The sequence below is a fragment of the Thermobia domestica genome, chromosome 14, assembly GCF_964235325.1.
Source record: "Thermobia domestica chromosome 14, izTheDome1.hap1.1, whole genome shotgun sequence".
Taxonomy (NCBI): Eukaryota; Metazoa; Arthropoda; class Insecta; order Zygentoma; family Lepismatidae; genus Thermobia; species Thermobia domestica.
In genome coordinates this window covers 103,119,795-103,144,711 of record NC_137467.1, presented here as the reverse complement: position 1 = coordinate 103,144,711, position 24,917 = coordinate 103,119,795, and the positions used below count along the sequence as shown (strand labels likewise).

Here is a 24,917-nt window from a genome sequence, read left to right as displayed (position 1 = left end):
CTGGCGGCACCCTTAATTATGTACAAACGAAAATTTAGCCTTCACATTTCTGTAGAAATGATGTGGAAACGATTGCGACAATTTGTGATTGAATTGGACATTTAGGGGGGGGGGCTATCACTTAGACAGTCCCCAATTTGTTTCAGTTTTTACGGCGCTCCCATTTATGTACAAGCAAAAATTTCGCCTGCACATTCTTGTACAAATGATGTAGAAACGATTGCGACAATTTTTGCTTGAATTTGACATGGTGAAGTGCTACCACTTAAACAGCCCCCACTTTGTTTTCGTTCTGGCGGCGCCCCTAATTGTGTACAAACGAAAATTTGGCCTGCACATTTCTGTACAAACGATGTAGAAACGAATGCGACAAATTGTGATTGAATTGGATATGGTGGGGTGCTACCACTTAGACAGCCCCCACATTTTTTTCGTTCTGGCGACGCCATTAATTTTGTACAAACGAAAATCTCGCCTGCACAGTTCTGTACAAACCATGTAGGAATGCTTGCGACAATTTGTGATTAAATTGGACATGGTGGAAGAGAATACCATTTAGATAGACCCCACTTTGATTTCGTTCTGGCGGCGCCCCTAATTGTGTACAAACAAAAATTTCGCCTGCACATTTCTGTACAAACGATGTAGGAACGATTGCGACAATTTGTGATTGAATTGGACATGGTGGGGGGGGGGCTACCATTTAGACAGCCCGCACTTTGTTTTCGTTCTGCCGGCGCCCCTAATTGTGTACAAACAAAACTTTTGCCTGCACATTTCTGTACAAAAGGTGTAGAAACGATTGCGATAATTTGTGATTGAATTGGACATTTTGGGGGGGCTAACATTTAGACAGTCCCCCACTTTTTTCGTTCTGGCGACGCCCCTAATTGTCTAAAAACGAAAATTTTGCTTGCAGATTTCTGTACGAACGATGTACAAACGATTGCGACAATTTCTGATTCAATTGTACATAGTGGGGGACTACCATTTAGACAGCCCCCACTTTGTTTTCGTTCTGACGGCGCCCCTAAGTGTGTACAAACGAAAAATTCGCCTGCACATTGAGACCATTTCCGATTGAGTCTGATAAGGGGGGGGGGGCTGTCTAAATGGACGTCTCCTTTTCACCTCTACTGTAATTAAATTCTTCCTCGAGAAAATCTGTAATCAACACTGTCAGTAGCTACGTCGTCGACTAATATACCTTAACAAGTACAGCTTTATTTTCGTATGTTTTACAACAGTTAACCAATTTAAAACTATCGCAAACAAGAATATGTAGTCAACTTCTTAAATACTTCGCTCGCAGGAACCCGTTCAGCGCGTGCAACAAGCAAAAACAACATGTTTGGCGTCTCACAAATGAAAAAGGGGAAAAAAGAAAAGCAAAAGCAGCACGACAGTGCCTTATCGCAGTCAGAGCTGACAACATAGTTTCGGTCGTTACTAACGCGAATAGACCTACTAGCGATGTACAAGAGTTATACAGTTACAATATACGTTGTGCCACAGTAGCGCTACAGGCGGAATGTGCACGAACTACAAATGAATATGTTCCCTTACAAGCATCAGACACTGTTGCACCCTCTTTACATTCTACACATCATTTTTTCTCCCACTTTTTGACCTTGACAAGCAGAAGTACCAGGCTTTCCGAGTTCACAACCATAAACTCTTTGTGTACAGAGTACGTTTTCAGTTCTTCCAATGACTCTGCGCGCGAAGAACAGGGGTGATGATCGGGCTACCGAATACGGAAGTCAGAGACACCCGGTTGCAACTTTAAATGTAAAATACAAATATAGAGCCTTGACAATGCCGTGAGGATGAATATATATATATATATATATATATATATATTATAAAGATAATAGAGATACAACTTCTAGGCATATCGCAGAAAAAAGATTAGAAAATGAAGCATGGGGAAGAACGTTTGCTAAAGATGCGAACTTTTGATAGAAGTTTACCAGCCTCAGGAACTGAATTAGCGATATATATATATATATATATATATATATATATATATATATATATATATATATATTAAACATTGATTACATGCGAACCAAGAAGCAAATAAACAAAAAGAAAGAAAGCTAACCAAAGGACAACGTAGTCTCTATCTCTTTCTATACTACAATAAAAACAACAAAGAAATGCAGACAAATGATAAAATTCAATATGGAGATTCTATATTTACTATTACCACAATTTTAGGTTTAATACGAGCTCCAGGTTCTGCTACTGGGGTGCTGCTGCAATTGCAAAGCCTGTAGATGATGCAGAAAAGAATAAAATGGAACTTGAAGAACAAAACAGATATAACTTATCATTTAAAGAAATCACTGTGGTGAGCCAGGCTTATAAAGCCAGAAAGGTTATAGAAGAAATCAAACCCTTAAGTAATTTTAATATCAACACTGATAAAAGTTAGAAACCTTAAAGGTGTATTCATGGGTGATGAATTACCTAAGCAACCAAAGAAAAATGAGTGTGATAGTCTTAATTTTGATACGTATAAAGTGTAGCAACGCATTGGATTTGCTATTGGGAGAAGGAAATAAAAATATGTGTTGGAATTATTCGGAGATAATTCACCAAATCACTCATAAAATGCGTTCATCATAACAATATAGAATATAGTAGCAGACGTATACAGCATTTTGAGAAGGCAATTTATGTTTAATTACTAACTGTGTTTATATAATAATGTTGGTCATTTATGTGTTGCAATGTTAGAAATGTTTACAGAAGGATATAGTATTTCAGAAATCATTAGCCAACTAAATAGAAATAAAAGATCTTTGAAGAAATTACATTTAAGTTTTTAATTTGTTTTATAGATTCAATCCATAAAATATTTTTATTTATTAGTAATAGATGTGGATAAAATAGTCATATGAATGACTTTTAAACAATCAAAAGACTATCGAAAATTTAAATAAACAAAACGATTTGTTGACTTCGAAATTGAGTTTGGTGATGGTCTTATACATTCATATTATGCTGATATGCATGTACCATTTGAAATTAGAGGAAAACGCTAACGGTGAATATAATGTTAAACCGAATATAAGACTTATTAATAATTTCTTTCCACATTTGTTTTTTCAAATAAAATCAGTAAGCATGAACAAATTTTAGATGTTGTAGACTATCCTGCGTTAACTTCAACAGCAGTAAATACGTGTACAGTTTCAAAAGCAGAAGCAAATCGTAATGCTGTATCTGGATGGGAAGGAATTACACACCAAAGAGCAGATGAAGAAATAGTTTTTTATTAAGACTTTTACCAGAATTTTGTTCAGATTTTAAAGATTAAGTGGGAAGGAGGATTAAAACACATTTAAAAGAATTGGGTCTGATGATAATGCATTTGCTATTTTGAAAACAACGAAACAGGATAGAATATTAGGGAATGATCTACCTGATCCAGGTAAAGTTAAGGTATTAAGATTATGGAGTTGAGAATGCCTGTTGATAATTATGAACCGTAAGTTGTAGTTGAAATTAATGGATGCTTACTTTCCTTGAACTATGATCAATGGACAGACTTAAAAAAACATTATTTCCAACAGAAAACAAAGCAGGTAGACGATTTCATTATCCATATATTAAATTCTAATTAATACGTAATTTTATAAAATTTAAATGTTTCTAGGGTTATAATGACCATGAAAACGATTTCAGAGTATTATCCTTAGCAACATACAACCTGTAATGTATCTCAGAAAAAATTTTGGTGAACCTTTTATTAACCGACTTTAAATCATTTAAATATCTTACGTACGAGCTGAGAAATTTAGTATTTAGTTGGGGCGGGTTTGAGTTATAATGTTAGGGTTGGTTTATTGAAGAAATATCAAAACTTATTCTCCCGTTTAAATATCCTTGAATCAATCAATTAAAAGCTGAGATATAAAATTTCGAACTAGGGGTGATTTGGGGAGTCAAAATATAAGAGTGGGTTTATGAGAGGGTAACGATATACAGGTTTATGAGAGTAAACTGGACCTACTCTCGTCTGAATATTGAAATCCGCCATCCGCAAGCTGAAACTTAAAGTGCTAAAGGTATTTCGGAGGTAGAAATAGCAGTGTGGCCAAATCGTTCCAAATATATCATACTTTAAAAATGTCATCTGTGGCCTCAACGTAACCCTTATACTTTTAAAGTGATATATTCAAAAATGAAAATTATGCCAAGCTTTGAAAAAAATATTAGTTGAAAACACTGACGGTGATACTTTCTCAAAGCTGAAACAAGAGGCTGGAGATAGAAAAGGGTTACAAATTGACTAACATTCAGGAATTACTAGTGTGACTACTAAGGAAAAAGAAAGAACCAATATATGCACCCTCTCTTCTAGAAGGCTCTAGGCTATTATGTTAATCGTGTGGTTATACAAAATGTATTCAGCAGATATACAACTAAATAAAGTGTAAGTTTTTGTTTCTTTAAGTGGGTTGAATTGGTAAGAGATTTCGTCACACCTATTACGTACTCTATCTTAAAGAGATTTCGTCGCTGAATATGCGCCTGCTCATGTTAATTGCGGCTGGCTATCTGAGTGTGAAAGAGAGGTTGTAAGTGTGTGTGGTTGTGTGTGACTGATGCCATATAAATACAGGGTTAAACAAAGTACTGTACCTCGCTTATCAATTAATAGATTTAGATGGGATAAATTGCATGTTATAGAATAAGGAAGCTTTTTTAATTTTACGTATGTCTATAATGTTTTCCTAAAGTTAAGGTTAAAAGAGGAAAATCATGTAGTATATATGTGTGTTAATTAAAATACTGTAGTAAATAATATTGATCAAAGTAAACTTGCAATAGAATCCCTTTACTGGATATTTTATATTTTGGTCGCCCTGAAATCCGCTACCAAAAATTATGTTCATGATTTACCGGTACTGTTAAATCTGGATGACAGTAAGTTCCTGATACTAATTTGTCTTGTAACATCTTGCACTTTGTTTTTCGCTTCTCACGTATGTCCATGCTTTAATACCTCCTTGCACTTCCGATACGATTGAATTTTATCCTTCAGCCACTTCTATTTCACTTTCAGTTGGTTGTTGCTTATCAATATGTCTATCTTATTCGTCATATGCATTGTACTTCCACTGTCCCGGATCCAAACATCTTCCTTTGCACTTGGACCCTTCTTCCATGCATAATTTCAGATCCGATTCTTTCTTTCTCTCCCGTTCTTGTGGGTAATATTTGTGTATGTTACACGGTGGCAATTTGGTTCAACACTTTCATTGTCATTCATTTTCAGGTCCAATAATTGAGCAATTCTATGATACGATGAGTGGTATTACTGATGTGTAGTATATATATATATATATATATATATATATATATATATATATATATATATATATATATATATATATATATATATATATGTGTGTGTGTGTTACCTATTTTTTTATGCAGTTGTTTTCACACATTCTTTTATCTTTCTCCTAGTTTGGGATTTGTGCTGCTTGTAGTATATGGAGTTCAGCTGATGTGGAGCGCCTTTCTTCGCCAGAGATCTTTACTTCTGTGCGGAGGACTTCTTCTTCTCCTGCTCTTCTGCAGCAGAACTATTGTTAGAAATAAAGACTGGGCCACTAGAGATTCTCTTATAAGGTATGATAGCTTGTTATTAAATAAGATTTAAAAGGTCGGTTTTCCTGAGATTGAACCTGTTTTCAATTAAAGTCTGCTTTTGGTGGTGGTGGTGGGGGGGAGTGAAATAAATAATTTTTTTAAAATTTTTCATTTGTTTACGATTTTTTCACATTCATTTTTCTGCAGTTGATTCTACAAATAAGAGACTGCCTTTACAACTTTAACCACTTATGAGTTTTATGTTCAGTCCGATGCTGATTATTTTTATTCCTTTTTTCAAATTAGTATTTCATTAGTGGCCAGCAAGTGCACGTTATACAATCCAACATACCACAAGAGTCTTCTTGGTTGCCTAACTACTGTATCAAGTTTCTGAAGCATATTGCATGTGTTGGTTAAATTATTGTTGTACGTGTTGCATAAATTCAAACTAGCAAACGAGGCGGAAGTATCATAATCCAAGAAGTACATACAAACTCATTTCTGTTTTGGCATAGAATTTTGCTGATATCTCGTTCTCTGTTCAGAAAAGATTTTACTGTGAGCTTTAGATATTCTATTAGAACCTAAAGTATGTAGACAAAATTCAAGCTATGAAGGGATTTTTGGGTATGATGTTACTTTAAAGGTAGTTATAGTTCATTACTAGAGCAATCCAAAAGCATAAAAAGCATAATAGCAATTTAGACATATGGTTGAGACCTTGAACATGCTTGTGGTTATCTAAGGGTCCAGAAGAAACTAATTTTAAAAGCACAGTGAAGAATAATTTTAGAAAATAAAGCATAATTTAAAATATATAGCACAATTCTTCGAAAATTCTGTATAACTGCACGTTTAACATACTATACTAATATTTTTTTAACCAATAGTTCCAAAGCAAAATCATTGGGAACATAACAATGCAACAATGAAAAGCTAATTTTTATTTCTGTAAACTTCTCGGTGTAATCCTTTGATGTGGAGAAAAAGAAGGAAATGAAGAAAACTTTCTACCAACAATGAATAGTACACAAGAACTCCACACTATATTGTAATGTGTACCTCTTGAACTTGAGCACTTTCTGTATATTTTGGTGATATCTTTTAATTTTCGTTTTTGTATATATGCACCTCTAAGGTGCACACAAGTGAAACAAAAACTGACTCGAGCAAAGCATATTTCTTTACAATGCATTAAGTAGAAATCTAATTAAATATGAAAGAAAGTGGTTGCATAAAATACTAATAAATAGATTAAAATATTTAGAATATTTAATGTATAATAAATATTTTACATCATACACGATTAATATAAAACAATGACTGAAATTAATAATAAAGCATAACAAATCATAATTTGGAAAAAAATAAAGTATAATTACACAAAAAATAAAGCATAATATGGGTTGCTCTATTCATTACTTACAAAATATATTGTTTCCTTAAGGTTATATTGGGTCAGTATATATGAAATATATATCTCCTCGAATTTTAATGGATTCAATAAACATTATGTGTATGGAATTTAGGGATGGCCAACCTCTTTATGTTTTAGTGTTGCTTTTCGTTTCAGAAATGGCTGGAGATCTACATATCTATTCATTAATCCGCTATAAGTAATAATCGATTCAGACAGTACCACACATATCACCGTGAGCTCTCACGACTTGCCAGTCAACTAGTAGATCACAGTCGACGAGTTCCCGCCGTAAATACACATTGATAGGTACACTTGGTACACTTAACTTCTTTGTAGAATACTGTATGTCTGTAGCTTCAAACACGTTGCTTAGTGAAGTTTTAATCTATGCATATATTCTGAATGATAATATTTCCCCACTAAGACTAATTACTACTTTCTTAGAAAACTTACTGCTAACAATTTTTTACTAAAACATTTTTTGTCATTGAACATTACTCTACTAATTCCATAAACAATCCATTCGGACTGTAAGGCACATTGCTTCCTCCACTAATTTGTTTTTATTCTCAGTCTTATTTCCTATGGAATGATTGATTATATCAGTGAGTATTGAACTTCTGATCTTCTCTTCAGAATGCTACAATTTAAAGTCTTTTGTGTTTTAAAAGGAAATGAATGATGAAGCGTATTGTTTTGTCTGTATTGTTGTTTAACGTACAGTGGTGAGCATAATTATGCGGTGGTTGGGTTATAAGAAATTATAGCTTTTTCCTCCAATGAAATTGTTTCAGTAAATAATTTAATTTCACTGTACGCCTGATAGTTGGGGAACCAGCATGACAAAACATACATGCCCAAAGGCATGACATGCCAGGATATTCCTCCATTTGGAGTAAGGAAATTAGCATCATTTAAAGAAACACGAGATACATTGGCAGAAGTTCTATTAACGTTAAATTCTAAGAGAGAGAAGTTAGTGTAAAGAAAAGGAAAATAATATCCATCATGCAGAGACAAGATATGGAAAGAACAAACAAGAGGTGGAAAGAAGGGAAGAGTGAAAGAAAAGAGCAAAAGACATGGGAATAAATAAAATTTTAACGCTTAATTATAAACAGTCTCCGTAATTTCCCCTTGTCCTCTCTCTGTCTCTGTCTCTGTCTCTGTCTCTCTCTCTCTCATTCTTTTATGAGATAAATCTTTCTCAATTTATCTGGTGATCCCAGCCCCCGCCAAGTGAACTTTGTGGTGGACAAACACCGTGCTCGTGGGTTTTCTCCGGGTTCTCCCGTTTCCTCCCACTTTCTTCATTCCACCATTTCACTCATCTCTCATTATGACCGTCTCCTTTAGCCTAACCTGCATAAGCGTGGGACGTAAAACTCAAAGATTTCATTTCATTTCATTTTCAATTTATCTGGCAATCGCGAACATCATTTACATTGCTAAACTCTATGAAAAAATAACGGTAAATCCAGACTTGCATCAAACCAAAAACCTTTAAAATTGGAATCTCGCACGTTGTCTACTTAGCTACACTGACCATATCAGTCATGTTTTTAAATCAGCTATTTAACTTGAAACGTAGGTCAGCGAGTTACGGTTCCATTTGAAGTTTGAATTTTATTTACAGCCTTTATGCTTCTATTGCTCAGCCTCTTCTGGTTTAACAAAATGCATTTGATTTTTAGATCAATATCAATCAAGAATTAATCTACGATATTCAGAATTTACTGTTGTACCAACATAGATGTAGAACTACTCGAGGATTAAATAAATGATTTCGTAAAATTATTAAACGAGTTCTAGTTCTTGAAGGATCCGGTAGCAATAGTAATCCACGTGCGAATGACATTTCATAGCGCTGTTATGTAAAACACGTGCATTATAAATAAAACTTAAAAAGTCCTGGGTTCGAGTTTCGACAAGGTAATTTTTCTTTCAAAATATATTTCTATATGTTCATATTTATCATTATTAGTGGCTTTCGTGCTTGTTTCGTAGATTATCTTCAATTAGTGACCATGCGTTCGTGGACCTTAGGTACACTCAGGTTCGGTTATGTATGTTTACACATTGGTTTCTTTCTTTCAAAATACGTTTCTATCTGTTCATATTCATTATTAATAATTTGGTTCTTTCATTTTTAGTGACCTTGGGTTAACGGTGGTTATGTAAGATCAGCTACGCACAACGTACAGAAAACCCCTTAGGAATGCATTTACACAGTTTTTACACAGCACACACACAGTTTTTACACACATTTACATACTTTACACAGCAATGCTTTGATTTTCTTTGGTACAGAAAGTTACTGCGAGTTTCACACCCTGCTAACCCTCTCATTAAATACCGGAGGCATTAGTTTTCTGCACATAAACACTGAAGTTAATGCAGAGTTCTGTTGTATCGTAGTAAATTGGCGTGTTCAGATACTCATAGTGTGCCAGCAGGTTTGTTAGCATTTTTGTTTGTTTGTATTGGCCTTGGAAGATCACTGAATGCTTTCTCATGAAGCCAAAAGTTACCTTACGTCCGTGACTTCTCATAGAAATTACCTGTGCATTATTAACACGATGTAAAATAAAAAGTATATATGCTAAAAAAAATATATTGGTTTTACCTCAAACCCTACAAATTTGTTACATGAGAGATAATGTTACAGAGCCACCCCTCAACTGATTGTGAACATCAGTTATTATATCACTGCTAACATTTTGAACTATAACGGATTTGTTTTAGTAAGTTATTGCTAATAATACTTATGAAACTAAAGAGAAGTTTTGTGGATAACTGTGCTGTGGATAACTGTCAGAAGTGTTAGAAAACGGCTTTGTCCGTCCATCAGTCCATCTGTCCGTTTACAGTTATCAGAGTAAAGGCCATAAGAGATATCAAGAAGCGGTTTTCTGCAATTGATTTAGCTCCAAGGAATAGATTCCATCTCATCCGTTAACTTTCTTCAATTCGGAAGTGGTTCAAATTAACCATTTCTGATTTCAACGCTTAAAACCATTGACGAAAATGGCAACTTACACGGCGCAACGCTTTTTGGAAAATAATTCAACGTGTAAAGCCAATATGGTCATCCACAACACTCTACCAAAATTAGAAGTAGTTCTAATTTACTATTACTTCCAATTTTTATACCGGTTTCTACTTTCATCGTCATAGAACGGAAACGGCAACAGATTGCGAGAAGCGATTTTTTTTAAACGATTCAGAGTCGTAAAATAGCACATTATGAATATCCAAAATACTCTACCCAAACCGTACGTGGTTCAAATTTCCTATTACTTCCGTTTTCAGTACTGATTTTTGAAGAACAGCGTCCAAAGGATAGATTGAATTTCCCATGTTAATTTTGTACTCAAATCGGAAGTCATTCGAATTACTTATTTTCGGTTTCAAAGTTTACTGCCATAAAACAAAAATTGTAGCAGTTAGGAAGGAGCGGTTTCTGCAAGAGGTTCAGCGTTTAAAGACAACATATCATGACTATCTACATCACTCTTCCAAAGCCGGTTGTGGTTAAAATTTACTATTATTTCTGATTTCAATACCGGTTTCAATGTTTGACGCGATAGAAGCAAAATGGTAACAGATAGCGAGAAGCTCTTCTTGGCAAATGACAACCTCTTGAGACAACATATCGCTACTATACACGATATTCTATCAGAACCAAAAGTTTTTCAAATTTACTAGTACTTTCAGTTCCAATACTGATTTCCGTAGAACGAAAACGACAAAAAGTATCAAGAAGTGGCTTTCTATGATCAACTCAGCCTCTCAAGAATTGATTCCTTCTCGGTTGAAGCTCTATTCAAACCAGAAATGATTAAAATTATACATCTTTGGTTTGAATCTTCAGCTCCAAGGAAGAAAAACTGTAAGAGATAGCGAGAAGACGTTTTTCACAAACAATTCAGCGTCTGAAGACAACTTAAAATAATGCAACCTTCTACCAAAACAGAAAGTGCATCAAATGAACTATTACTTCTGGTTTCAATACTAATTTATATGGTTTGGGTACAAAACCTAGCGGCCAGAACCTCGCGGACCAAAACCTCGCGGCCCAAAATCTCGCCGGGCCGAAACCTCGCCTGGCCAAAATCTCGCCACCCAAAATCTCGCGGTCCAAAATCCCGCCGGGACAAAACCTCGTCTTCCAAAACCTCGCGTCCCAAAATATCGCCATACCCAAAATCTCGCCTGACCAAAATGTAAATGTTCCAACAGATGATAAGGATGACGGTATAAAAGACGCTGTTTCACAAGAAGTATTACGGGTATTTGACCAAGTCCCGCGATACCATATGAAAAATTTATTTCTTTATTAGAGGATTTCAATGTGAAGGTAGGGCGACAAGATGTTTTTAAACTGGTTATAGGGAAAGAAAGTTTCCACAAGGAAAGTAATGACAACTAACGGGGTTAGTTCCGTGAACTTTGGAACATCCAAAAACTTAAAATTTTAACAAAAGTCTAATAATATTTATGAAAGTATGAAATAATATATGAGTTTTTACGACGTCCCTTGATTATGTCCTGTAGGTTAAAGGAGACGTAGACGACCAGGATGAAGGAAATGATCGAATAAAGAAAGTGGGAGGAAACGGGAATAACCCGAGAAAGCCCACGCACACGATGTTTTGTATCTTCTTCTTCTTCTTCTTCTTCTTCTTCTTCTTATTATTATTATTATTATTATTATTATTATTATTATTATTATTATTATTATTATTATTATTATTATTGTTATTATTATTATTATTATTATCCGTAATGTGAAATGGCATATTAAGAAACTCATTGGGTAAATTTTAATGAAAAGTTTCATTCGTGGCGATGTTTTGGGTGGCGAGGTTTTGGCCCGGCGAGATTTTGTCCCGCGAGGTTTTGGCAGGCGAGATTTTGGGCGGCGATGTTTCGGCCGCGAGATTTTGTCCGTATCCCATTTATATAAATCAAAACCAGTAGGAGATATCGAGGTGCGGTTTCTTCATTCAATTCTGCGTTGCATGAAAATATCGCATCTTGCTAGTTCCTACTCATACTGGAAGGGATTGAAATTAAATATATCTCGTTTAAATATTTATCACCATAGAACGAAAACTGTAAGAGATAGCTACAAATTGTTTTCTGTACACCGGCTGAGGGTATTAAAACAACATATCGAAATTACCCGCAACATTCTACCAAAGCCGAAAATAATTGCAATTTAGTACTATGGCACATTTCGACGTGATTACAATGGAACAAAACCTGTAACAGATATCGAGATGCGGCTTTTTACAATCAATTTAGCTGCCTAATAATAGATTCAATTTACTCCGTTAATCATCTATTCAAACCCAAACTAGTGTCTTCAAAATGGGCAAGTGGTTCTCTGGAAGTAGTTCTGTGTTACGTCGGTCTATAAAAAATCACAGAGGAGTACGCACTAAAGACCTTGTGGCTTGGAACGAGGTACGATGGTGTTCAGTAACCAGGACATGGATTGGGTGGCATTATCACAATAGAAAGAAATGTCCTCAAGGATGCTATGTGTTGTCATAAACAGTGTGACATTCCCCAGATAGTGCTTCTGTTCAACAACCAGAGTTAAGGGTTGAGAGAGGTCAGCATAAATGAAATGCACATTATTGAAAATCAAACTACTGAGCTTTAATTGTCCATTGGTCGAGGGAGGAGGCAGATACTAATAAAAGAAGCGTGTTACAAATGAAATTTTTGATTATTTCTGAGGGAAATTCTAACTTAAGTTCCTAATATCAGTGGCTCACAATCGCTGCTCACTGCTTAATGTTCACTTTGTTAATATGTATTAGTCCATTTGTCATTCGTAAACGTTTTCGTTGAACCATCCTGAGTCTTTTTTTTTCTTTATTTATAATGATGTGTATCTTCACTTTTCAATAGTATTTTGTTCTTCATGTAAAATAATTAATAGCCGACGATTAAAAAAAAGTGGATCATTTTATTGGAAAAGAAAACAATGAAAATTGAAAGAAGATGAGAGGCAAGCGAAGGCTCTGAAAGAAGTGTCTTCACTTGTAGACGAAGTTTCGAAAGTGATAATCTTACATGTGTTGAAGTGGGGGAGTTGTCAATACCAGTTACTGCTAGTGAAGCATCTGCAAGTCGACAAGCGTCTGAAAATGTAAGTTAATTTGACTCGATTACAGTAATTTAGTTGTTAATTTAAAATAGAATGGATACGGCCTTTTCGGTTACGGGTCTGAATTAAATTTAATGAATTTCAAAATTTGTTTAAGTAAAATTATTTTTCATGTAGTATATACGTATACAACTCGAAAGGGTAACTGTAATTGAAACGTCATTAGGATTATACGTAACACATTTTTTTAGAACTCTTACTGTCAATCACAGCATCGAATATATATGCTCGTTGAATCATAACAGTGTAACAATTATTATCAATCCATTGTCTCGTGTTAAATTCAGAATGAGATATATTTTTAAATATTCTTTAATAGTCCTAATACAAAGTAGAGTTATTAGTTCTTGTGTTCAGGGATGCATCGAGGTGGTCTGAGAGTCTGGATCCCCCAGATCTAATTTTTAAGAAAATTAGCACAATTTCAGGGGCAAATACACAAAAATGTTTGCATTTTGTAGGCTACTTTGAGAAATCTTCAGACCCCAAAGAGAAATCTTGGATGCGCCACTGATTGTGCTTACATTGTGTTACTCATTGCCACATTTCGAATGTCTATGTTGGAAAGAGACATGAAAGAATGGAGACATGAAAGAATTGAATTGTTTTGTAGACCTAAGGGGCTCTGAAAAGATTTTTTGCGGGGAAGGGTTAAATACGTTTCGTTAGGGGAACCTGATTTTGAAGTTCCGCCACTGGATCGAAGACAAACTAAATATCAATTAAGGTACATTTACCATTTTTGTGTATTTAACAAGTTAACCTTAAATTAATAAAGAATTATTTGAGATCAATTATGTTTCAGGAACGATTAAATTGATTAGCTTTGATGGCCATTAAAAATGACCTACTCAATGAAATGTATACGGATACAGTAATAAGAAATTTTTCTAAATTGAAAGCCAGGAAAATGTCTTTATAACATGAACTTTTCAGTAACAAAGAAAACGAGAAATGAAGAGAATTACCATAATTGTATCACTAGAAAATACTATGCAATTATACTTTTAATGAAGCATGAGAGCATAACTCTTTGTAAATAAAACCTATATTAATGTTAGACTCATGAGTTTTATTCTGTTTCGACTTTTATGTTTGAATTATACTTGTCAAAATACATCTTAGGTATATATCTTAGTATTATCTTGTGCTTTTTTTATTAAATAATAAAAAAATACTATTAATTATTAAAATTGGATCTTTGTTCACTATCGATCCACAGTTAATAAATTATAATTTCGCCATTTTCCGTTAATATTCACAGGGAGACTACAAATATTGAAGAAATTTGCAATTGTAACAATTATTTGAATAATATTTGTTCATTACTTTCTATTCTTTTATTATTTAGATTGGGGCGCCGAACTATTATTTGCTTACAGTTAAGAAATGTATAGAACCGGCTCTGAGAGGAAGAGAAAGAGAGGGACACAGTGACAAACATATAATCTAAGTGCTTTTACAATGTTGATTATATTGATCTTCTTTGCCGTATCATAATTAAAGGGTTCTCCAAAGCAGAATGTAGTTCAATGACGATAGTATATATTTAAACCGTTTACTACCCGTAAAGTTTGCCTAATTTGCTAACCATTTTCTTAAAGCATTTACTCCGTTTATCATGCACTTACTTAATGTTGCTGCCTTTGCAATTGTTTCATAATGTTGTATAGGATAGAAGGGATCTTTGGGAGGTATGTTTTTTGTCAACCTTTTTTCACAGGTTATAGGTGCTTTTTTAGTTTTTAAGGACTGATTTATGTTGCAGGTTCATCTGTATCTACTGTGGTAGTGGTAAGCTTTCGGCACCTTTACTTTTAATGCTGCAACATTTTAATTGTTATTAGTCTGATTTCCACCCAATTATCCCCCAAGGACCTGCACTGCACTGGCCTATTTGCAGTATCAGCATTATTGGCATACGCAAGGTCCACTGGAGTTTGGAGTAACTTGCTTCTAAATCTGAAAGATACTTGAATGCATTTTCAAGCCTTCTAGTTATTGTTTAAAACATAATATATTGTCCTGTGAACATAATCACATACGAAATAAACTATAAGCGGTCAAAACTTTGGCAGAAAACGTAAAAAAAAAAAAGAAAAAAAAAGGGAGACAACCAAGAAAACAGGCCCTGATATTCAGTGATTTATCCAGAATTTTGAAATTAGAGGGATGTTCAAAAAATCTGGGGGAGTTGTGCAATCTTTTTTTTTTTTTTTTTTTTTTTTGTACAAAGTTTAAAATTCTTTGATGCGAACGATTGCATTGGATTTCCTTCCTCAGCTAGAGCCGATTAGCATCGACTTTCTCATGCTTGGTGAGACGTTGAGATGAAATTGTTGGCAGTCGATTGATCAAACGTTTTTGTGACGATCACAGCCGTGAAAAGGTTGATTTTCATTCAATCTTGCGTTGCGAGCTTTGCTTGGAAATTTATCTTGTCGAAAGTAAGTTGTTTTATTCTATTGGCAGTTAAAAAGAAAACCAAAATAGTAAGACTTTTAATAGTGTCTTCCCGCTCTGCCTAAAAGCCCTCCAGCACTTTGTAGAAAATATTTTAAATGATCTTATCTTAAGGCAGAACGGGAATTCCCGTTCTGCTTAATTTTTCGAGACGAGGAATTCTGTCTAGGAAGGGATTTCTTCAAGAGAATTTTTCTTCTGTAATTGTAACAGATTCTGTAAGAATAACTATTTGTTTGGGTCTTATGCAGAGTCGTTCTGACGCGTTATTAGTGCGATACTAAAGAGTTCCGACTAACATGTTTTCTGCAGTAGTCAGGCTTTTAGTATGATGCTAATCATACGTCAAAACGACTCTGCATAAGGCACTTTAAGTCTTACCATAAATTTTAGATATTATTATGTTTGTTCTTCTCGGAAAAATGACTAGATACAGTTCTGTTATTAACAGTGTTATTCACATCTATTAAAAAAATTAAAAAAAAAAAAAAAAGTGCTACCTGTAGAGAAATGGAAAATTGATTGACTCAGTTGCAAGAAAGTCGTTTGAAATTGTAGCTGAAAGAAAGATAAAGCAAACTTACTTCGGTATCGTATTAAGTCATTTCACAACAAAATTTTATTCAGTTTTCCAGTAGTTCGCCTCCAGCATACTAAGGCTAGTAGTCAGGGGCGACTTTAGGGTTTTAATTGTGGGTAGTCCCGCTCCCTCGCGTATGGATACGAATGCACATTCGATTAAATAATGACAATAGAAAAATACTTTTACAGTACTGGTTGATGCTGTTTATTAAATAATTATTTACCATTAATATAAAAAATGAAAATATACTTACTCTTTATTGTATCTTTTAGTGTTTATGTATTTTTCAAAATTTTTGTGTAGACCCGTGCCTACCCGCTAAAATTACCACTGCTCGCAGTACGGAAAAGATGCCACAGTTCACATCCTTAACACATGTTTGTCCATATATTAAGCAAACAATGCAAAAGGATGAGTAGGGCGACCCTTATCCCCGATTAGTGTTGTAAAATTTCTAGAAATTTCGAACCTGCTGGTAAAAAAAAAAAATTGTTTTCGGTTTCTTTCAGGAAAAATTTTAAAAATTGGGAAAATAACAAAAATCTTTGTATTAGGTTAGTTTTACTAGTAATGGGACCTTTTTCTTTCAAACGCTTGGAAAATATATGTTAAGAAATTTCAATATAGCTAATATTAAAAAAAAGTATTCGAAAATAAAATTGTTGTAATTATTCTTGTAAATTAATAGTCTGCACTCACTTCCTTTATGTGCCTTTCATCGTTTACACTTGGATGTGCATTAATCACAGAACTTTTACAATTGCATACACATCTACCATCATGAAGCGTTTCTGTTTTGCAACAATTAGGGCTCTTCAATGAAATTGAGTCCTTTAACGTGCTTTTTGATCTGGTGATTTTTTTTTTTTATTTTTAACCAAATTATTTCTTAACAGAAAGAGCAATAGGTAAATTTCACTAATACTCATGCACTTAGACATATAATTACTATCATTTAATATTCAAATACAGAATTTACTATAAACTTTATGTACAAAATTTTGTAAGTGAACAAATACCTGTTTCCTAGTGCGACAAAATATCTATCTATCTATATATATACAGGGTGACCGCGTGACTTACCTTATCCCTAGGACGACCCTTACAATTAATGTTACAAAATTTAAGGGATGATTCCTGACACGGAAACAAGAAAAAAAGTTCAAATAAACTTTTGTCCAACGTACATAATTTCGGAGCTACAAGGTGCCGAAAGCGTGGGAAACTGACATTCAAAGCTCTATAGCTTGACTATGGTGAATGATAGAGCTAATGCGGCATGGTGACGTCAAAGACACCGAAGCTGCTGTATTCAAAAATGCTTAGGTCGAGATCGTGCAATTCGTGCACAAGGGATTCCCCAAAGGAGCGTAGGGATTCCCGGATAATCTGTCAAGAAAGATGGGTCGAAAAGGATACGGATGAATAGCTGTCCCAACTGCTAGCAATAATGCGTCTGTACTAAGTCGATATCTCGCACAAGCACAAAATGGCGAACAGTTTTATACGTGCCATGTGTGGTTGCATAACGCGCAGTAAATAAGAATGGGAAACATGAAAGGAAAATGTGAATAATTTAGTACAAATGTTAAATACATGATATTACGCTGTCCTATCATTGAACATACGCATTTAATAAATGGCAATAGTCATGAAACGTTCTAAAATGTTGTAAAAGGATCACACTATTAGTCTTTCTTCCATGTATTGTTGTCATTGAAAACAAATAAACAAAACTGAGCGAAACAACCATAATGCAAAAGAGGTTGTTTCCTAAAAACAAAAGTCACAAGAATGGGAATAATGTCTTCAATCAACATTTTACAGCAGGATTGAATGCAGCCAAGAACATCATCAATTACCTGTAAACGAGACAAATCTCCCAATTATCCTACAATAGGTGATGGACATGGCGTCCCTCTACTTCAACACAGGCGTTACAGCGTCGCAGTAAGATCTGACGCATCCGCTGTAACAACCCAGGATCTGTTCTTATAGTATCACAGACAGCGAGTATTCGTGCTAAATTCTTCTGCGTTGTCTATAGACGTTTCATAGACAAGTGTTTTGACATGACCCCCACAAGAAAAAATTAAGTGAATGCAAATCTGGGGAACGTGCATGCGAATTACAAGGACCGCCTCTTCCAATCCATCTGTCACGAAACGTTTGATTCAAATACTCTCGAGCACTAGCTGAAAAGTGGGCTGGGGCGCCATCATGTTGAAACCACATCCGTTGACGAACACCGAGAGGGACATCCTCTAATAACTCTGGAAGTATGTCTCGCAGGAATCTCGTATACACTGGTGCAGTTAATCGTGGTGGTAGTAAATATGTACCTATTATCTGATCACTGATAATACCCGCCCACATATTTATGGCGAATCGGTCTTGGTGGCCCCTTTCCACAATTGCATAAGGATTTTCGTCTGCCCATACATGACTATTGTGACTATTAAATATCCCGTCTTTCGTAAAACAAGCTTCGTCGGTGAAAAGCAGGTAGGAAGCAAACTGTGGATCAATTACAGAGCGTTGGAGAAACCACTCTCAAAACCGAACGCGAGGTTGAAAGTCAGTTGGACGTAAGGCCAGAACCCTCTGCGGGTGATAGGGTGTAACTGTTGCTCGTGTACTACTTTCCAAACAGTAAAGGTCTTGGGTCTTTACTGTTGGGTCTTGGGTGAAACGGTCAAGCACTTGTTCTTCAAAGTTTGGAGTACTTGTAGTTCTTCGTCTTCCTTGGTCGTAGTATTGAGGTTGTAAATTTCCCGTGTCTCGTAAGCGTTGAAAAAGTCTGGCAAACATAGTATGGGCTGGATGTCTTCTTTCTGGATACTTCAGTCGATATAACCTATTAGCTTGTCGACTGTTGCCATTTGCTTGATCGTATACAAATATCATGTGCGCAAGTTCTGCTATCGAATACTCCATTTGATCTCACATTCGAACAAGCAAAGCACAAACTGCACTAAGGAACTCGTACGCTACGAACAAAACCACATGAAGAATGACCTTCCACCTTCCACAACACCTTCTGGTAGGGTTGTCTTATACTTTCCTTACCTTCGATTGTTTTCTACGACAGAAGGAAGAACAAATGCTTGTGATCGAACCTGCAAACTGTGGTGTACTTCAGGTGATAGCACCGTCTGTGAAAACAAAATATCTTCTAAACGATAACAATACGACATGTTAAGCATTCTAGACAAAATCTCGGAATTAGTCCTGCAAAACATCGGAAGCAGCGACTAAAACAAACGTCCTGATAAATTGTTTTTCCTTGTTCTTTTTCAATGTTCGGGTAACGCACATTACGGCTAATGATAAGAAACGGATATTTTACTGTTGTTCTCTGGCAGTGGTCAAATTAACATGGGATGGCGGAAAAATCCCCCTCTCGTAAAAAGTATCCTCGGCTCGTATCATCAAATGAAATAAAGTTTCTGCCTGGAAGAAAGCACCCATATCCCCCGGTTTTTCCCCTTAGTTTTACTTGCTTTCAATGACAAAACTACATGAAAGAAAACAATGATAGTGTGATGTTTGTACAACATTTTAGTACGTTTCATGATTATTCCCTTTATTAAACGCGTCTATACGTACAATGAACAGGACAGTGTACTATAATGTATTTACCATTTGTACTAAATTATTCACATTTTCCTTTCATATTTTCCCCACTCTTATTTAGTGCGCGTTATGCAACCACACATGGCACGTATAAAACTGTTCGCCATTTTGTGCTTGTGCGAGATATCGACTTAGTACAGACGCATTATTGCTAGCAGTTGGGACAGCTATTCATCCGTATCCATTTCGACCCATCTTTCTTGACAGATTATCCGGGAATCCCTACGCTCCTTTGGGGAATCCCTTGTGCACGAATTGCACGATCTCGACCTAAGCATGTTTGAATACAGCAGCTTCGGTGTCTTTGACGTGACCATGCCGCATTAGCTCTATCATTCACCATAGTCGAGCTATAGAGCTTTGAATGTCAGTTTCCCACGCTTTCGGCACCTTGTAGCTCCGAAATTATGTACGTTGGACAAAAGTTTATTTGAACTTTTTTTCTTGTTTCCGTGTCAGGAATCATCCCTTAAATTTTGTAACATAGTCACGCGGTCACCCTGTATATATATATATATATATATATATGTACAGGGTTTTCATAAAGTCTGGACGGATATAATTTGCTTATAATTTTCATAAAAATGCTCATAATGAAATCAAATAAAGTGCAAACGGTAGGGGAACCATTAAATTTTTAGTTGCCAACACTGTTAGATAAGCGGCAATTCTGAACACGTTGAGAGAGGGAGAGGGAGAGCAAGGGTCAGTTTCTTACCAAATTCCATTCATTGTTGTTTCAATGTTGACTGTTAAAAGTAAGTTGTAAGCAGTATTGGTGTGTGTGTCTTTTAAAGAAATAAATAAATGAAAAACTCCTCTGAGAAGACTATTTTTTTTACCGTATCAAAGATGGCGTCGGTGAAAGAGAAAGCGCAATGTGTTCTGTGGTACGCAGAGCTAAAATCACCAATTCTGGTGTGTCGAAAGTTCACCAAAGAGTTCAAAAAGCCGGCACCGACTGAGAGTGCAATCCGAAAGTGGCATGCTAAGTTCTTGGAGACAGGAAGCGTCCTGGACCGTCCTCGAAGTGGGAGGCCGCCAACATCGCCTGCAACAGTGAGCAGGGTAAGGGAAAGCATCATCAACAGCCTGCAGAAGTCGATTCCTAGACGGTCCATGGAACTCGGAATTCCACAGACAACCGTGTTTAAGATAGCCAAGAAGACGATCAAGGTCAAAGGTTACAAAATCAAGATAGTCCAGGATCTTCATGATGAAGATTTGGACATCCGGTTCAACTTCTGTGACGCCATGCTCAAGCAGTTCGCCAGCAACATGACGCCATGCCATCATGTTCTCAGATGAGGCAACTTTCCATGTCTCCGGGAAGGTTAACTGACACAACTGTCGCGTTTGGGGCACGGAAAACCCAAAGGAACTTGAGACACATGAGAGAGATAGCCCTAAAGTGAACGTTTGGTGCGCTGTGTCCTATGATCATCTGATTGGACCGTTCTTTTTTGAAGAGGAAACCGTGAATGGAGATTCGTACCTGGATATGTTGCAGAAATACCTCATTCCGGAACTGGAGGCATGTGGAATCCAGAACGACATCGTATTCCAACAGGACGGGGCACCCTTCACTATGCAATCAAGGTGAGACAGTTTCTTGACGAGAAATTCCCTAACCGATGGATTGGCCGCGGTGGCCCGACCGCTTGGCCACCAAGATCACCCGACCTTACCCCCTGCGACTTCTGGCTTTGGGGTCATGTGAAAACGGAAGTTTATGCAAAGGAGCCAAGTGGTTTGGAGAACTTAAAGGACAAAATCAGGGCGTCTGTGGCTGGCATTTCGGATCAGACACGGCGGAACGCTGTGAGTAGATTCCAGCGCCGCCTACGCGAATGTGCGGACGTAAATGGCGCCCAGTTGGAGGTGTGGCGGTGAATGAACTGAGCTGGTGCAGATTACAGGTAAAACTTTTAATCCTTCCGCTACCGTTTGCACTTTATTTGATTTCAATACGAGCATTTTTATGTAAATTATAAGCGAATTAAATCCGTCCATACTTTATGAAAACCCTGTATATATATATATATATATATATATATATATATATATATATATATATATATATATATATATATATATATATATATATCAATGAAAGTGGATATATTTGTAATTTAAAAACGCTTAAACCACCAGACTGAACTCAATAAAAATTTTCAACATAGATGAATTTAGGGCCTGGGATGGATTTTTGCATTTCACTTTGAGGGCGCAACTTGGAGGAAGGAAGTGCGGATATATATTGAAAATTACCGATCTTGGTGTCGAACCCATAGCTTTCGGGGTTGCTGAGATGAACAGTGACATTTCCGATGAAGCTTAAATTCAATTTCAGCTCTGCAACTTGGGGGAAGGGGAAGGAGAGGTATATAAAAATGATGGAAAATAGCCGATATCAGTATCGAATGCATAGTTTTCGGGGACGCTGAGGTGAACAGTGACACTTTCGATGCTGTTTAAATCCAAATTTATGCCCGCAAATTGGGGGAGGGGGAGGTAGACTATATAGAAAAGATGCAAAATGATCGATATTAGTGTGAATCCATAGTTTTCAGGACCCCTGAGATGAACAGTGACATTTCTGATGCAGTTTAAATCCAAATTCAACGCCAACACCTTAGGGAGGGGAAAGAGGATGAGATATATATAAAAATGATCGAAAGTGGCCGATATTAGTGTCCCATAGTTTTCGGGGTGCTTGAGATGAAGATTAACACTTCCGATGTCGTTTAAATCCAAATTCAGCCCTATTAGTACTAGTAAAGAGGGGAGGGTGACATGTAAAAGTAATTGAAAATGACTGATACTAATGTCGAATTCATAGTTTTTGGTCTCCTTAAGTTCATTGGTGACAGTTTTGGTGCCTCTTATACCCAAAATAAAACGTATTCTCTGCGTGCAAAGAACGGATATTCTGCTAATAATGAAATGAAGTCACACATGTTAAATTTATTAATATATTTGTCGCTGCTCAATTTACGCACTTGTACGGCGTATGTGTGTATATGTAAATAAGATCCTCTCTCTTTTTGAGTTGTTCGAAAAATATACAAATAGTAAAGATGGATTTTTTATAAGAAATCAGAAAACTAAAAAGTAAAATTAAAAGCTGTTGCTTTAAATATTTTTCCTGCTAGCAGAGCACATTGTATACATTCTGCAGACACGTTACAGCAAATAGGATTAGCATCAGGGAAGAAATACTTTGTAAATTACATTTTCCAAGTTTTGCCACTATTTCCTAACAAAAGATTTTTTGTAATGGGTTCAAAATTTTCGGAAATTTTACACAGCACAAGGAAGATACGTATCTCCATAAAATATACATTTGATTTTAACACACTAATTGTAATTAAATGATTTTGGCCTTGTTATTGCCTTGTTATTTTAACACTTCCCTGCCTTTATAAGATTACTTAAGATAATTTAAATACGTCTATATCAATTAATCTAACTAACTAACTCTATGGCCTATGGAATCCGGAGGTTCAATGCCGCGTTCACAAAAGCTCTCCACTAACTTCTATCCTTAGCTAACTGCATCCAGTTTCTACTTTGTATTCCAATCTCTGCGAGATCCATCTTAATATTGTCCTCCCACCAGCGCCTAGGTCTTCCAGTCAAGACTTTCAAAGCGTTTCTACTTTCTTCCATTCTAGCTACATGACCCGCCCACCTAAGCCTCCTAGACTTGACGACCCTAACAATGTTGGGTAAACCGTATAGATTATGTAGTTCCTCGTTATGAAGTTTCCGCCATTTCCCATTCCCGTTCCTCTTGGGTCCGAAAATTCGTCACAGAATCTTGTTCTCAAATACTTTCAGTCTATGTTCTTCCCTCAGAGTAAGTGACTATGTTTCGCAGCCATACAAAACAACAGAGTATATTTTAAGCTTCAAATTCCTCGACAGAATTCGCGACGACAAGAGATTTTGAACCAAATAGTAACACAAATTCCCTGCTTTTAGTCGACATTTAATTTTTCCATAGGATTTTATTTTAGTAGCTTTTGTGGCCATAACTCCATTCTATCACGATTCTTACTTGAAAGTAGTGGTGAAAATATATTTGTTGCCACAAAATTTCCCTATTCTAATGCAAGAAATATAACTACTCACTAATCTTATAAGTATTTCAATATTGATATTGATATTTTTATTTTTGCTATTTAAATTAATAATATAAATATGAAAATAGAAGTATATATAACACTATTGCATATAGTATAGAAGTATGTATATAAGACAAATCAGCTGATAAGGTGATGCCGAGAAAATGAGTTGCGGTGTAGAACACTAACATTCTTTGGGGATGTGAACTGTGGCACCTTTTATGTTCTGCGTCTGTTAACCTGTTAGAGATGAACTACTGAAAAAGTGAATATAATCTTGATGTGAAATAATTTGACATTGTACCGAATTAAGTTACAGTTCGTTACAGTTACAGTTACAGTTACAGTTCGTTTCAGTTACAATGTCGAACGGCTTTCTTGCAACTAAGTCAATCAATTTTCCATTTGCCCGCAGGTATTTTTTTTTTTTTAAATCACATCGTCTTTATCAGAACTGTATTCTCGTCATTTTTCCGAGAAGAACAAGAAGAGTAACATCTAAAATTTATGATGAAATTTGAAGAAATAGTTATTCTTCTTACAACCTCTGTTAGAATTACCAAATAAATCATTACGAAGGCAGGACTAAATTCAAGAGGACAAACCCCAAGGAAAATTCAGACAAGACGTACTAAATTCAAGCGACAGAATTATGGGTGCAGATTAATAAAATAATTATTTTTTTCTTCAACTATTATGCATCTACAATATTATCTGATATTCTTCACTTTACGGAAATAACATTTATTTAAAAAATGCTGAAGACCCAATAAAAAACGTAAGACTGTTTTAGTAAGTATATATTTTACATTTTAATCTTTGCTTAAAAAAACTTGAGCAGTGTTTCAGAATTAAAATAAATATTTATACATTATTCAAAATAAA

General features: G+C 35.6%; 1 protein-coding gene across 1 annotated transcript in view; it reads left to right on the top strand.

Moving 5' to 3' along the window:
• The window catches only part of LOC145670275 (protein O-mannosyl-transferase TMTC1-like), a 2,166,608-nt gene that overhangs the window by 1,428,590 nt on the left and 713,101 nt on the right, over window positions 1-24,917 (top strand). Inside the window, exon 9 of the mRNA XM_081738705.1 lies at window positions 5,488-5,652. Coding sequence (XP_081594831.1) covers window positions 5,488-5,652 — 165 coding nt within the window. The remainder of the gene's footprint in view (window positions 1-5,487; window positions 5,653-24,917) is intronic.